At 54.7% G+C, this 16351-nt stretch overlaps 1 protein-coding gene and 1 long non-coding RNA gene across 4 annotated transcripts in view; one reads left to right on the top strand and one right to left on the bottom strand.

The window, feature by feature from the left end:
* Positions 1 to 8260: 8260 nt before the first annotated feature.
* On the bottom strand, positions 8261 to 12637 carry LOC114656459 (atypical chemokine receptor 3-like). 2 transcript variants are annotated; one of them, XM_028808121.2, is made up of 2 exons: positions 12481 to 12637; positions 8261 to 9854 (listed from the first exon to the last, which is right to left on the bottom strand). In XM_028808121.2, exon 2 carries the CDS (start codon positions 9816 to 9818, stop codon positions 8712 to 8714), a length of 1107 nt encoding a protein of 368 aa, XP_028663954.1. In that variant the 5' UTR covers positions 9819 to 9854; positions 12481 to 12637; the 3' UTR covers positions 8261 to 8711. The 2 variants fall into 2 exon arrangements, with proteins under 2 accessions (XP_028663954.1, XP_051786903.1); XM_051930943.1 differs by lacking the exon at positions 12481 to 12637 and adding an exon at positions 12011 to 12037.
* Positions 12638 to 13383: 746 nt separating this feature from the next.
* LOC127528966 (uncharacterized) overlaps positions 13384 to 16351 on the top strand; it is a 524038-nt gene continuing 521070 nt past the window's right edge. Inside the window, exon 1 of one of the 2 annotated variants that reach the window (XR_007935656.1) lies at positions 13384 to 13399. This is a non-coding gene — a long non-coding RNA (uncharacterized LOC127528966). Of the gene's footprint in view, positions 13400 to 15706; positions 15718 to 16351 lie in introns of those variants that run through there. The other variant, XR_007935654.1, reaches the window with a different exon arrangement.

Genomic DNA, 16351 nt, shown 5'->3' with positions numbered 1-16351 from the left:
TGTGCAGGTGGTGGCTGTCACTCGCACTGATACTGGCGGGCGAAGAATCCTCAAGTGAAACAAACTGGCGCCAGGCTGATGACGCCCGCCATGGGCAGAGGTGTGTTGTGTGATGAGTTAATGACTATAAGACCTCTGATTGTATATAGCGCCTTTACACCCTGAGGCTCTCAACAGCTGGTTCTGGCTGAGCAGCGCTCCTCAACATCTCATACCGGGCCTGCCTGTCCTGGCATTATGTCTGGCATTACGTGGGCGCCCCTTGCTCTCCCGCTGCCCCCAGGGTCCCGCTTCCTGAGCGCCCCACCCAGACATTGACTTCCAGGCTGCCTTCCTGCTTTTGTCTCCGACGTGAGGCGAAGCTCGCTGGCTTCCTGAGGCCCTCGTCTTTATCATGTCTAAGTGCCGCTTGAGTGGGCCATGGCGTGAAATTGGCGCTTTGCCCACCTCATTTGGACATCCATCATGTAGCACTACGGTCGACAGTCCAGGCAGAATATTTAAAGAGACAAACGCTGAAGATGAGCCGCGGGTGTGATGGGGCGCCCAGGGGGAGGACCACCCAACCCTAATGCCCAGTCCTCGTGCACCTCCGGAGTAGGCAGCTGCCCACCCCTGAGCCCAGCAATATGAACAAACCCATGTTCTGGGCACCCAGAAGGTGGCACCAAGCATCAAAATCAAGGTCCTTATATGGCCACACAGGGCACAGTGTGGGACATCAAGAAGTGACCACCGGTGAGCAGGAGACCTGCAGTGTGTAATCCCTGCCTGAGAATGGGGGGAACACTGGGGGGTGATGGGCTCCATCTGTTATCACCACAAGCGGTGACGTACTTCATGGACGACTTCACAGGACGTGGACAGCAGGTGGCACACGTCCCTGATGTGACGTGGCACAGGGTTGAGCGGTGATGTGTGTCACTGGCCCTGTTGTTGGGCTCATGTGCCTCGTCGTCACCATCCCAGGTCCTCCCACCAGGCACTCGCCCTCACAGGCCGTGAATTCCTCCTTTGACCTCTGACTCTTCTCCTTAGAGTTTCACGCCTGACTGGCGCGCTGGGCGCTTGGTGCCCTTGCTGACTGACACGAGGAATTCCAGGAAGTCTGAGCCTGCGTTGTCTCTTCATGCGGAGCCTTGGTCACTCCAAGGTGCTCATTGCTTGGTGGGTATAAGGTGGGCACAGACCCTCAGGGAGCTGAGTGACCGCAGGTCAGGAGTTTTATAAAGGAGCCTCCTAAGGACAGTGGGGCTGGATGACCAGTGGGGTGGACAGACAGCCATCGGAGTGCGAACCTGAGCTCTTGTGCCCAGGCATGGACTATATGAGGGCTGTCTGTGGAAGCGTCAAGTTCACTGCTTGGATTTCCACGACATTTCATCAAAAACAGGCAGCAGGCGTGAGGTCAGCTGTCTGCGTGGAGCGCCACCCGCCTTCTGTGCCGTGGAGATAACGTCTCGCTGTGCCAGCGCACGCCCACATGCGCCAGCTGAACGCCGACTGATAACACAAGGAGCCAGAGAGTGGCAGGTAAACACGCACACCTGGAATGCTTTTAGGCCTCCGCAGGTGAGAGCCATGGGGGAGGGTCGGGGGGCCCTGCATACTGCTGAGACGGGCACTCGCTGTGCCACATGAATGATGAGGCAGCCTGAGAGCGGCTTGAATGCACAGCACAGGGGGGTTTGGTGCATTGGTGATCCTAAATTGTCCCTGGTGTGTGTGTGTGCCCTGCGGTGGGCTGGCGCCCTGCCCGGGGTTTGTTTCCTGCCTCACACCCTGTGCTGGTTGGGATTGGCTCCAGCAGACCCCCGTGACCCTTGTGAGATATGGCCGGCCATTCATCCCGGCCAATACCCCCAGGCCGCTAGATGGAGCCCTCCTTGCAACGTGGAGATGCCCCGAATTTCAGCAGGGCATCATGGACTATGGAGTATTAATGCACAGCCCTGCTGGATAACGTCGGGGTCGCCAGGAGACGTTTATTTTCCATACAGCCCGGAAGTAAATCCCAGTCACATGGTTGGAAGAAATAAAGTGCTTCCCGGCTGATGAAGAAAAGGAGAAGTTTTTACCTGACCCGGAAGTGATAAAAAGTCACAGAAACACTTCCGGGTCACGGACCATAAAGGACTCTGGGAAATCCCAGACAGACGAGCTGAGTTGGGAGGCAGGGTGGCTAAGCGTCTGGGAGATTGGAGGACTGAGTATTTGATTATTGATTACTATTGAGTATAGTGGAGTGGTGGTGCTTTGTGCGCTTTATTATTATAATAAATATTCATCTTTGGACTTTTATCTGGTGTCTGACGTGTGGTCTGAGGGTTCAAGGGGTCGACAGTGCCTCTATTTGTCACACCCTGTAGTTAGGATGTAACAGGTTGGGCGATGGCTGGCTGACTGACTGACCTCCATTCTGTGTTGTTAATCTGTTTCTCTGACCACGATGACCACACTGACCATTGTCACCAGGCTGTCACAGACTGATTTTAATGAACGCTCCCTCCAAGACATTTTGCCGAGGAGTCGTTAGAAGATTCCAGAAGCAGCCTGATTACTGAATTGTCCTGCTGGAGGACGTTTCTTTCCTTAATAAGATGTGTAATTTCAACCACAGGCCACACTGGGGTCACACAGCACGACTAGGTGGGGTCCAGGTGATGGGCACAATCCCGTCAGAGGAGACACCATCTTTGGCGCCCATCCCAGCTTGGGGACAGGGGTTTCCAGCACTCGGCTCCACTTGGACTTTGTTTCGTTTGCTGCGCTGAGAGTCAGGGGGCTTTGAAATCTGAGAGGCGATGAAGAGCATCAGGGGGTTGCCTGGTGTTGATGTTAGTTGGCCTCAGACCACCGTGCTGCAGCTGCATTGAGGAGGACAACGAAAGGGCAAACCAGACTGCTGCTTGCTGCTTGTGTCCATGGAGGGTGGCATGGCCTGGTGCCATCTGCATGTTCTCCCCGTGTCCTTGTCAGCTTCTCTCCTTCACTTCAGCCCCTGCAACCTCCACCACCAAAGACCTGTAAGTTGGTTCACCTGGCGACCCTAAACCGGCCAGTGTGGGTGAGTGGGCTGGCACCCCGTTCAGGGTTGGCTCCTGAGTTGAGCAAAGTGTCTGAAACTGTCCCTGGTGGCACAGTGGTGGCCAAAGAGACTGAGGTTCAAATCCCAGTCAGGCCATTGTTGGTGTCCCCTCTTCCTAGTGAGGAGCAGGACCACCGCTGGCTTAGTGCGTGGTGTCTTGGCTCTTGGTTCAAGTCCTTGGCGGAGTATCATCTGAACGCCAACAACATTAACTGTGTCCTGTGACACGACGGTGCCCCCTACAGGGGCCAATGTGCTACAATACAAAGTGGAGACACTGGAGGAGAAGTAGGTGACCACCTTGGAAATGAAAGTTCAAGTTGAGGGCATTGAGATGTGTAAAAGTAGCAACAGTCTTGGCACAGGGCATACCCAGGTGGCATGGTGATATGGCACCACTATCTGATCTGACTGGGCTAAGCAGCGTCCCACTTCAGAGACTTGCTGTTTATGAGTGTCAGTGAAGGAAGAGGCACAGTAGGGGGCGCCATCAGGGCACACACAGACACCAGGAGTCACTGCTGGGACCAAACACACAAGTCCAGGGCACCCATGCCATGGTCAAAGGTCTCCACCACCCCAGGTACCAGTCCTGAGCCCTGCTTAGTGTCAGCATGTTCTCCCTGTGTCCACCTACAAGGCCCCTCACACCTAAGTGGGTCCAGTTAGAGCTGGGCTGGGTCATCAGTGCCCCCTACAGTCAGCAGTCGTAGAAGCCCCCCAGGTGAAATGTGCCCTTCAGGAAGTGGGCTCACCTCTCCAATGAAAACAGTTCTACTGCTTCAACTGTGTGCTTGTCCAGCGCGTCCGGCAGATCAGATAGCTTGTGCCCACGCCTCGCCTTTTGTGCCCCAGTGCCGACGCCATGCGTTGCCTTATGTGCCCCAGTGCCCACACACACCTCGCCTTCTGTGCACCAGTACCCATCTCAAGGCCACCACATGCCCCCCCTCACAGTCTGAGAATTTCTTCTGCGTTGTTTCCTAACTCAGCGCTGATTTCCAGACATTTGGCACTTGACCAGCTGCCAGCCCGACACAGGGATGCCATTCTGGAGACAGCAGGAAGCCTGAGGTCGGAGCAGAGGGTGGTAAACTGCAATTAAAAGGTGGGCATGGGTGGCATGCAAGTTGAGCCTAATGGTGGAATGAAGACGAGAGTAAGGCACCTTGGAGATCTCATGCCAATCCTCTGTCTTCAGACAGTGAATCCCATGCCAGAGGCATCCTGCCCCTGCCGCTGCATGTCAATGTAAAGTATGAAAGGCGCTATAAATGTACTGTCTCAATGTTTTAAATGATTGTGGTAAGCTGCACAGACCCCCCCCTCTGCCCATCAGGGTCCTTTGGACTTGTCTTTGCTCTTGTGCCTTGATGCCCGGTTTATGCTAGTGCCCGTGGAGAAAGGCACTATATACAAAACTGAGTGACTCAATAACGGATTCAGAGGGATCTCAGTGACAACAGGCACCAACTATCTCTTGCTTGCCTTTGAGAAGGGACATGTGACTCTCTTAGATGAGCATGGTCGCCCGTGTACAGCGGTCACTTAGTGGTCCCTGTTAGTGTCCCCTGTCATGTCACTCACTCATGTCAGATCCGCGGGTACACAGATGCAGACAGTCACATACATGCACAAAGTGCCACCTGTCACCCTGACATTTTGACAGAGCCACATGAGCACGGACTGGTCACAAAGAGGGCACTCACTCCATCCAGAGACTGAAGTGGGGATCGTGCCCAGCCCTGAGGCCCACTCACCTGCCCACCTTGATGCCAGGTAATTAATTTGATCTCCTGTTTGCATCTTTCTGACTTTTTGAAGAAACAGATTTTTAAGTAGGGCACACTTGGAGTGGCACGATGCTGTACCAGCTGGATGAGTGTCTCTGAGGTTCAGCTTGAGGCCAGTAACCCCTATGATGACTTAGTGATTTGGGGACAAGTCTGCTCCTGTCACCATCCTTGTTTACATCCTCATGAGTGGCAGAGGACTGAGCCATCTGATGTCCTGTGACGCCTACAGTCAGCTGGCACCATGAGGGCATCACTAAGGTGGTGCTGACTGTCAAGCCACACCTTTAGTCACTCCTGTGACCACAGCCACCGTACTGTCTACGTCTGGCCATGCCCACCCGAGGACCACCATGTCTTAGCCGCTCATGTGTAGTTGGCTTTTGGCCACACCTTCAATAGAGAAGACATTTTAGCCACGCCCCCACACGAGCTGTATGTGTTAGCCACGCCCCAGAAGCACACCATTGCAATGGCCACACCCCCTCCAGCACCCATCACCTGTGGGCATGCCAATCTACTGCAGCAGTGAAGACCACTCACACAAAGGAGTCCTCCTGGCACGTCATTATGGGATGTAGCACCTCCTGTTGCATTGTAAAGCTGAAGATCATCTCTCGAGCAACTGGTGATAAGTGTGTGAAAAGCAGGACCCTCTGGAATTGCATGGTGCCCAGATCTGAAGCCCCTGAGACACTGAGCTGTGGTCAGTCTGTCCGTTTGATTGTCTGCTCAATGCCTACATTGCTGGCCTGGCACATGATGGCACCCTGGTACATTGCTCCTACTGAGCGTCATGATGACAGCCTGACCCCTTAGGAAGTGTTGGTGACCACTGGTGACCCCACAAGGCCAGGCTCAGAGCTATTGTTCGACCCTCATAGTAATAAAGACTCGTTGTTTCTGTGACATGACATGTTTGAGTGACCACCCACTGGCCAGGATGTCACCTCACAAATGCCGCCTTGGCTCATTTCCTTTTCACGGTGGCTTTTATGGGAGGTTCTGCAGGATGTGAGGCCGGTGGTGTGGCGCTTGTCCAGGGCGCATATAAACGAGCAGATTAAAGCCATCCGTGCTTTTATGAGGGTCTGGCGCCGTGGCACGGTGGGGTGCGGCTGTGACACTGCGGTCCAAAATGCCCATTCACCACTCTTGCTCTTGTCAGGGCCGCAAGCACATTGTCCTTCACACCATGCCTGTGCAGAGTCACTGGGGACAGCAATGTTACCAGCTGAGGGGGCGCTCTTGTCCCCACCCTTGCACCCCACTGCAACTAACAGGGCCAAGGCATAGTGACTGAGCCTTATTTGATAGACCACCTGTCACTGAGAGACCTCCAGCCAGCCCATTCTATATAGCGCCCTTCACAGAAGGCTAATGAAGCAGCTGCATGGACCACCAGAGGAGTGATGCCCCCTCTGTCTAACGTCTCCCATGGTCAGTGCTGCCACTTCCATTTCGTTTTAGGGCACCTGTGCATCACAAGACACCAGGGGGATGGCTTCAAACAGGCAGGTGGTCTTCTGAAGTTCACGTCCATTGGTCTTGATCCATCTGTCTCGGGGGTGCAGGTATTCAGGGACTGTGCCCACCTAATCTCCTATTCTACAGCCCTCCATGATAGGCAGCAGGTTCCTGAAATGCCCTGTGGCCTCTGAGTGTGGGCACTAGGGTGGCAACAGCTGGAGGTGCTGGCCTCTGCTGGGCCTCCAGTGTCCTTTTCTGGTTTTACAGGCATGAAGATGTGTGGCCACCTCTGCCCATGGCTAATGGGATGCTCAGATCGGCTGGCACTGCCCCTGGTGGTCCCCCTCTCACATCACATGGTACAGTGTCCAGTATGGCCTACATGGGGTCTTTGACTTGGGGCGCAGTTGATGGGACTGGTGTCCTCAACCTCAGAGCCTCTCCTCTGGCCGCGTGAAGCACCTGGTGGCGGTCTGCTGCACACTCTTAGTTTGGAGGGCTGCCATTCCGGAGACATTCCACGCATTCCAGATGCAAAGATTCTGCCTAATCCTCAAGTGCACAGCCGGAGGCTTTGATAAGCAGGATTTGTTAAATGAACTTAGAGTTGGCTGTGCCCGCCACGGGGGGGGTGGGGGTGGGGGGGTGTGTGGAATGTGGTGCTAAAGCAGGGAGGCCCAGGTGCTCATGTTTATATGGCGCCTTTCCTGGTGACCTCTATGGCAACACACTTGCCCAGGACAACTTCAGGGTGAGCTTACAACTTTGTGCCAGCAGCCTTGTGCCCTAAAACCAGTAGGGGCGACCCTGAGCATAAGTCCAGTACTGGGGGTCTTTACAGTGTTTGACAGACAGCTGATGGCATATTGAAGCTGGGCACTGTGCTCTCTGAATGATGGGATGCCCTGCTTCATTTAGGTGAATTGAAGTGCCCGTGTTGGCATCAGTGGGCAAGTGGATAGTTTGTGGCAAGTGAATGGGGCAAGAGGGGGTCAAGGCATGCCACCCAGGGTGAGTCCCGTGGTCCTGAGGAATCAACATTCACCATCAGACCAGACTTATGGGCAGTATGTGATCTGTGACACTGAAGAGTGACCAGCTGGTCAACATCAGCCAAATGCTAACTCTGCCCATCACACCGGGCACTGACCCTAAGACTTCATCTCTTGTGGCTTTGGTGTTTGTCCTCCTTCATTGGCAGATTTTAAAGGGCTCCGCATTCAAGTTGGGGGAGAACTTTGGTGGACACGTCTGGCAACTGAGGTCCTCTGGAAATGTGCACACTGAAGAGGCAGATGGCACGGCTTCAAACGACACCTTGAAAGGGACATTGAGCATCTCACTTGACCCAAACTAAAAGAAAGGCGCTATATAACAGACAGATAGAAAAGAAAGACTACATCATGGATAGAGGAAAGGCGCTATATAACACACCTGGATAGATGGGTGTGAAGGGCGCTATATAATACAGATATATGGGTGTGAAGGGTGCTATATAACACACCTGGACAGATGGGTGTGAAGGGTGCTATATAACACAGATATATGGGTGTGAAGGGCGCTATATAATGCAGCTAGACAGATGGGTGTGAAGGGCGTTATATTAAAGTGTAACTGACAGACACACAGAGAGAGAAAAGAACTACATAACAGGTAGCTGAAAGGCGCTTTATGAAGACAGCGTGCCCACTTCTGGGTGGCCAGATCAGACCCTGGGCCTCTGACATGGGTACAGTATTTCAACGTGGGTACTCACTTCCCTGGAATTCCGCAGGAGAGCTGGTGTCAGGCTGGTGGGCACAGAGGGTGTCAACTGATTTATTCCAGAGGCTCACTGTGGTGACACACCTCTGATGTCACCCGGTCATTGAGTAACCAGCTGTTGGCATAGAGTGAGACACGTGACTCCTTTCGAGAGGTACAAAATAGTTTTTATTCTAAGTGGGCAAAGCGGGCATCTTACATGGGCAAATCACTTCAAGTTTGCCAAGCTGTGCATGTGAGCTTCGAGGGCTAAAGTTGACGAATGACAGACAGCACGAGAGTTGAGAGTGGCATGGAGGCATTGGCAGAGTGCCATCTCCCGGTCAGTGGTGCCACCACCACTCAGTGTCGCGTTCAGTTTCTACAGCCTTGGTGCAGCCAGGGGGGCGCTGTGTGCTCGGCATCAGGACTCCGCCGATTGTCTGGCATTGCTGGCCTTTGTCCTGCTGAGAGTGCCAATAAATAAGGGCAGACCAGCCTGTGCCCGCCTTGGCAAAGCTTTGTCCGTAGCGTACAAAAATATCCATTTGACAAAAATCGATACAAAAATAAACTCCAGCTGGGCACAGGTGGCAACAAAGAGTTCAGCGGGCACCTCACAGTGGGGTGCCGCCCTCCACGGCCGTGTACTCCGTCTCGGACCCCCGGGAGGCGTCCATGAGCCTGGCCAGGCCGGTGCGGGTGGAGTACTTGAAGATGAAGGCCTTCATGAGGTCGTAGCGGTAGTTGCGGTTGATGAAGTTGTAGATGATTGGGTTGACGCAGCAGTGGAGCAGCGAGAAGCACTGGGTGAAGTGGTCAGCCACGTAGAGGAAGTCCTCGAGTTCGCAGCTGAAGGGCAGCACCTCCAGGATGGCCAGGACGTCAGTCAGCAACACGGCGTGGTAGGGCAGCCAGCACACCAGGAAGACCACGATGTACGTCAGGATGACCTTACGGATGAGGCGGCGCTCGGGGTCGCTGGAGGAGGTGATGGCACTGGCCAGCAAGATGTAGAAGATGGCGATGATGGGAAACGGGATGGCGAAGCCGAGGATGACGAAGCTCAGCTGGATGCCCACCATCCACTCCCTGAAGGTCCCTTGAGGGTACGCTGGGCGGCAGAAGGTCTCCCCACTGGGGCCGGGGGCCGTGGTCAGAAAGTAGAGATCGGGCGACGAGGCAGCCAGGGCCAGCAGCCACACCAGCAGGCAGACGAGCCGGCGGGTCGCCTTCCTCCACCGGCCGTCCGAGTCCCTGAGGAAGACCACCGAGACGTAGCGGTCGATGCTCATGCAGGTCAGGAAGAAGATGCTCCCGAAGAGGTTAACGCTGAACACCAGGTGGGTCAGCTTGCACATGGCCTCGCCCAGGGGCCAGTGCCCATTCTGCACCAGGGACGCCACCCAGATGGGCAGGGTGGCCACCACGCACAGGTCGGCCACGGCCAGGTTCAGCACATACAGGTGGGTCTCGTAGCGGCTCCTCTGGGTGCGCAGGTTGACCCACACGACTACTGAGTTGGCAGCGAGGCCCACGACGAAGATGAAGATGTAGAAGAAGGCCAGCGAGTGGAGCAGCACATTGCGACTGATGCCCGAGTTGCACACCATCGTCTCGAAGAAGTAGAACTCGGAGGAGTTGCTGCCATTGCCGCCCTCGCGCCCAGAGAAGTTGAGCCCATTCAGGTAGTCCAGGATCTCGGCGAAGTCGATGGAGCTCATGGTGACGGACCGCTCTACGAGAGCCACAACAGCGACCTGCAGGGGGAGGAAGAAGATGAAGAAGAAGAATATTGGAATGGCAGCCACACTTCAGGAAAAGTTTAGGGCAGCAAGGCAGAGGCTCATGAAGGGGGCAGTGCCAGGGCGCTTAAGGCATGCGGCATCTGTGTGTGTTTTAAACAGGAGCAGACTTGAGAGCTGCCATGTCCCACCGCAGGATTGTCACGATGTTTTAATCTCAGGGGTCTGGTATAACGGTCTGCTGAGGTGGGCACTGCCGGGGTGAATATAGCACCTGTCATCGTATGGCACACACCACAGTGACCAAGTGAAAGTCACTCAGAGGGGTAACGGAGGTCACCAATGGCTATGATCTGATATAGCACCTTTCACGATGCACTCCATCCCAGAGTTGTCCACAGAGAGCCCACTGACAGGTGATGTGAAGGAGCCTCCTGATGGCATATAGCGCCTTCATAGTCATACACTCCAACGTCACCTGACTGCCACAGTACTGATGTTTGAGATTATCTGTGCGCTGGCAGGTGATGTGACATGGTCAGCATTACTCAAAGAGTTAATGGGGGCCATTATTATGATCTGATATAGCGCCTTTCATGGTGACACCCCAACCCAACACACCTCATAGACGGCACATCCACAGTTCCCTAGAGACTGAGCACTGGCACCTGATGTCACCTAGTCACAATACCACAGACAGTCATATAGCGCCTTTCACAGTAAACACAATCCGAACTCACACACAGCACCAAGTGGGCTGTCATTTAACACTGGGGGTGCTGTCGATGATGAAAGGAGCTATATAAAATCACAAGGGCCATTGTGTGCCCAGAGTCACCTGCCAAGGTTCTTATAGATAGATAGATTTATGTACAGAGAGTGGAAACGTGCCCACTGTAACCTGGCACTACATACTACATCAGACTGGCTTCGCTATGACACCAGCTTAGGCGGGCAGTGCGGCACACTGGCACAGGTCCCCCTCCCCAGTGCCTCCAGTGGGTGGCACTGTAACCGTGTAACGTGCCTGCAGATGGTGGTCGCTACAAAGGCACTAATATCACTTAAGATCTGCTGAGAAGAAGCCATGTGTCAAAAGAGACATCCAGAAGGTGGCAGCATTGCGCTCCTCGCGCTCATTAGATTTACCACACTTTATCAAATATAGCGCCTTCACACACAGCCACCCAACACCCAAGTCACATCAGTAGGCAAGGGCAGATGTTGGCAACAAACCCTTTGATATATAGCGCCTTTCCTATGCACAAAATGCTTCCTTGGTATTCAAAAGGAAACAAAATAGACTGAAGCTCGGAAAAAGCTCAGTAAAAAAAACTGGAGAGAAACTGGGAAGACTGGGAACAAATCAAAGACAAACGCACTAACGCAAGGGCGCCCCCCTACGGAAGAGCGTCAGCATAACAAGGCCAAAGCAGAACCAGCCGTCAGAGGGCGCCTCGGCCCCGGGGGAGCAGCGCGTACCTCGTCCTTGGCAGGAGTAGACGGCGACAGCAAAGTGTCCCCACCCCTAGCCCCCCCTTACTCAGCGGGCCCCCTGCGCTCACCTTACGGCTTTAAGGGACTGGGAGGCGCGTTGGGCACATCTGCTTTTCATTGTCTAACCTCGACGCCATCCAGCAGAGGAGATCACGCCCGTCCTCAGAATAAACACAAATATCTGGGCAGGGCCGAGGGGACGACTCATGGCAGCTAAACGGAGAGCCAGCGGGCGGCGCGGACACGGAGAACCTCTGGAATACAGCGACCCGCACGAAGGCGCCCACGGGTCCTCACCGGCCGGCAGGCTGGCGTAGCGGTTAAGGCTGTGGTCTTCAAACCTCAGGTCGTGGGTTCTAATCCCTCTGCTGACACCATGTGACCCTGAGCAGGTCACTTCACCTGCCTGGACCCCCAATTGGAAAAGCTAGATGAATGTCACCAATTGTACATGACATGCTTCAAGACCCTTTGGACAAAGAAGTAAATGAGGCGACTGCGATCAGTCTGCACACGGAGTGAAAGGCGCTATATAAAACCTCAAAACCCAAAACCAAATCCACTTCACACGCGGGACGAACACTTTGGGTTGTGCTGCGCACCTGCCATTTGGGTGTCACTTTGTTAAAATGAACCCGTAACTCGAGTCCGCTGTATCCCACCACTGTCCCCACCTGCCGCAGCATACCTGTGATCTCTAAGTCGTTTCGGATAAAAGTTCAATGTTGGCGGATCCGCCATCAGCTGCAAGATAACAAAAACAAATAAAGAAAGAAAAGAAAACGAGACCGACGAGAAGACCAGCCTGAGAGAACCTCCGCCCGGAGAGCTCCGCCAGACAGCGGAGCCGGGGCGGAGGGACAGATGGGCTTCAAGTGTACGGGGCGCGCCGACGAGGGGCACTGCGTATGGCGGCCGAGCGGCCTCGGGCGGCGCACTTGGGCATTCCGGCGAATGTAGAACTAAGCTGAGCGGGCAGAGGCAGCCGCGCGCGCACACGCACTTTACATGGTAATGAGCCAAGAAAGAAAGAAAGAAAGAAAGAAAGAAAGAAAGAAAGAAAGAAAGAAAGAAAGAAAGAAAGAAAGAAAGCCAGTCGATCGGTCGCTCAGTGAGCGAGTGAGGCGGCCGAGGCCACACGTACCTGCTCGAGCTCCTCTTGTCGCGTGTCTGCCGAGTCTCCAGCGAGAGGCGCGGTCGGGATTGGAGCGGAGAGCGAGCGAGCGCGGGGTGAGCGAGAGAGAGAGAGAGAGAGAGAGCGGGCGGCGAGTGACGCGAGGGGCTGCCTCTGCACTTGTTCATATACGACTGGGAGTGACGCCCCGTAGGCGGCCCTGGGGCGGGGGGGCACATACAGGTATAGGATTGGCAGTCCATTCTCAGGGCATTTCGGGACACACGCTCGGGGCGCTTCCGTCTCTGTTTTTGTCATCCAATAAAGCGACAAAGGGACAGATTTAAAGTTGAGAACACAAACAAACAATCAAAGAAACAATCAAACTCTTTTCGACCCCCCCCCCCCCAAACCCCCCCCCCCCACCCCCCCCCCCCCCGGTCTCTCTCAGTCAAAGTGCGCGTGCCCGAGGGCTCCCGTTAATGGCTCTGACGGGATTAGCGGCGCGTTAAGCGGTTTCGGCTGTTTGTTTCCATTCAAAGACAGTCGCAGATGACGACCCTTAAGATGTGAGGACCCAGCAGTATTTGTGTGTTTAGATTCCTTTTTGTGACCCCCTTGTCCCAACCACTTAACTACGCCATTTTAAATCCCCGTTTTAACCGACAAGACACGCGTAATAAACACCCTGCCCTTCCTCGGTACTTCAATCCTTTTAATGCGCCCCCATTCTATTATTTGATTGGGGTCTACCAGGTGAAGCAGTGCCACCATGTCGCCTGGGCTAAAAACGAAAGTATCTAAGGACACGCCGGTCCCTCGCGGGCGCGACAAGCTTATTTGAAGTGCGTGTGCAGGAAGTTCTGCGCCTCGCTTCGGTCCCTCTGGCGCCTTTGGACAATCTGGAAGGCACAGGAGAGGCGCTATATATATTGGGGGGGGGGGCATTGTTGTTGCTGTTTCTCCACCTGTCAGCGCCGATCTGATATTCGCGAGGCTGTGTGTGAAGGCGCTATATAGGATGAAGTGCGGCTAATCTGCGCGATGTCATTACTTTCTGAAGCGCAATGGCGCCACCTTCTGGGTGTCCGCAGGGTGGCACAGCTGACGATGATTCTCGTTTGCCAAGACACTTTTAGCAGCGGAATCCTCGTGTCCACCCCCTTTGATTAAAGAGCATCGCCCCAGTCTCTGGTTTTGATGGACCCCTCGACCCCTTGGCAGAAAGAACGCTGGGGTCAGCGAGACTGTGCAGGGGTCCTCATTGCACGGGACCCCCTGCGTCCCCTTACTCATATCGTAATCGTCTCCCACGGTCCTTCCCGCCCGCGTGCTGCTCGGATTGGCCCCATGCCGCCATTCTCTGCTCCAGCCGGTAGGTGGGCTGAGGAGATGACAGATTACTCCCCGGTCACCAGCCCGTTGAAAACGTCGCAGAGGAAGGGTGACCCTGGACGGCAGGCAAACAGTCAATAGGAAGGGACCAATGGAAGACGGGGGGACCTGAGTAAACGCAAAGACGGGAAGAGGCGGCCAGCTGCATGTGGGCAGAGCAGGGCCAAAGGCCAGAAGAGGCTGATGGCCACATGCTCGGTCGGTCCAGGTGGAGCTTGCGCTCGCTGAGGTGTCAAGATGGCCGCATCCGTCCATTGAGTAAATGACCGCTGCGCAGGAAAAAACAACCATAATAAATAAATAAATAAATAAAGAGCAGAAGGGGGCGCACTTCAGACGAAGGGGGCCACACCTGCTAATTTGGGCCGACACCTGCCGCCCGTCCGTCTGTCCAGGGGCACCGAGGAGCTGCTATAATAATAATAATAAGAAGAAGAAGAATTTGCCTTTGTACGGTGTCTTCCTCAAACCCAAACGAACCTTACAAACTATTTATAAACCATAAGAAGCCAGAAAGAAATACCAATAAGAAAATCAAAAGCAATATTATCGTTGAATTCTACGAGGTTAGGAATCCAAACCCGAAAATAAAAGTGAAAATCTTATCAAAAGAATGTCAAGGTCGCCAGTCCCTCAGTCGTCTTTCTGTCGTGACGTCACTTGGCTCATTCTTATCGGGGTTCATTATAGCGCCTGATGTCTAAACCAATGGCGTGTGCTCGCTGTAAAGGCGCTATATATGTATATGTCTCCCCCTTCGATTGCGTGCGCGCGCCAGTCACTCAATGGGAAGCCTGCCCCGCCCCTGCATGCCCTGACGTCACGCGCGCGCCGCCGTTCATTCATGGAGTGTTTCCCGAATGAGTCCGTCAGGCGTCAATGGAGGGAAGTCCACTTGGCTCGGCAGGCCGTGCAGGATGCGGCGCAGGAAGCTCTTGGCGCGGATTCCAAAGGCCGAAGCCCCCTGTGGACGATCAAGCCCGCCAATCACTCGGCCCCGGGTCACGCTCCTCCGTTCTCATGGGGGGCATCGGGCAGTCAGAGCGCCCCTCGGGCTTTGTGCTGTTCGTCTGCATTTAGGGGACCTCAAGGATGAAGACTTGTAGTGCCTCTTGTGGGCATCAAGGAGAAGCCCTCCCCCTGTCCCCCTACCCTGGCAGCTTGCCTGACACTTGACAGGGAGGCGAGTTCGGGTGACAGGTGCCTGGCTTAGAAGGGACATCGAGAAGGCTGGATGAAGCGTCACTTCGCTCCCAATGTGTGCCCGCAGTGTGCCCGTGCCCGTCTGTGATTGGCCGCCGCCGGCGCTTTATTCTGTTTTTTTTTATTTTTGTTCTTCTTCTTTCCTTCTTCCTCTTTGTTTGTCATTCCCAGCGCCCCTTCGTCAAGTCAAATTCCCACCAAACGAAACAACAATGAGAACAGGAACGTCGAGGTGACGGTAAGAGAACGGGGACGTCCGTGCAGCTGCCTTTGTCTGCGCTTATCGCCCCCCCACACCCCCCACTCGGCTGCCAAGTCCCTTTGTCTCTCGTTTTGCGTGGTTTTACTTGGCACACTTCCAGGGGTGCGCACTTGTCACCCGAGACCGGGGCGCAGATGTTTCCAACAATACTCAGCTGAGCCGCGCGTCAGGCGCACCAAAACATCCGGCTGCTCAGCTGCCAGCCGCGACCTCCTCCTCGTCCGTGGGGGGCCCGGGGGTCTACCTGCCGTCTGCCCGTACGCGTTCGACCAGCACTCTCTGGAACGAGGGAGACGTCAAGGCTTCCATCTTATCCGTCTGATTGTGGGGGTCATTTGGTCAACCACATGTCATGAGGACGCAGTTGGCACTGTTCTGGGCCAGAGGATTGATCGCTGGAGGGCAGAGTACCCAGTTATGCCAATGAGACAGTGACCAGTCTGGGATTTGAACCAGCTACCATTGTGCCTTTCCTAAATATAAAGCTAATGCTGCCTCAGACGTCACAAGGCGCCCCTGTTGGGTGGCTGTCCTTCTTTACCCCGTGACTGCCCAGTTTGGCTCCAGCGTCTCCCAGCTGTAGAGACAGGTGACCAGTGACCTGCTGGGGGTCTCACCTAAGCACCCGCTACTTCAGCTGTTTAAAAATGAAGCCACCTAAAGGTGTGTGTTGGGAGGGGTGACTTTAATAAAGCACCTTGCTGTGGCACAGAGGTGGCCTTCTTATACTGCAGAGATAAAGCAGAATGTGCCAAAGTGTCACATAGTAACTGACTGGAAGTGCCCGGGCACCGACTGGCATGAGCAGGTCACAAGGACACCTACATGCACTACTCCGTTAAAGATGCAGCAACCCCTACCTGCACAAGGCAGCACCGGCTGGCGATTTGGGGCACAGATAGACCACCTGGCACCACGGGCCCCACCCTTGAGCTGCCGCTGCACAGAACCAGAGGCCAATATGGGATTGGCAGAGATGCGAGGCCCCTGCCACGTCCCAGCTGGAGACATCGAGCTGACGGTCAGGGCCGCCATCAGCTG

The sequence above is a fragment of the Erpetoichthys calabaricus genome, chromosome 8 (assembly GCF_900747795.2).
Source record: "Erpetoichthys calabaricus chromosome 8, fErpCal1.3, whole genome shotgun sequence".
Lineage (NCBI taxonomy): Eukaryota > Metazoa > Chordata > Cladistia > Polypteriformes > Polypteridae > Erpetoichthys > Erpetoichthys calabaricus.
The sequence above is the reverse complement of the archived record's forward strand: the minus strand, read 5'-3'. Positions and strand labels throughout refer to the sequence as shown.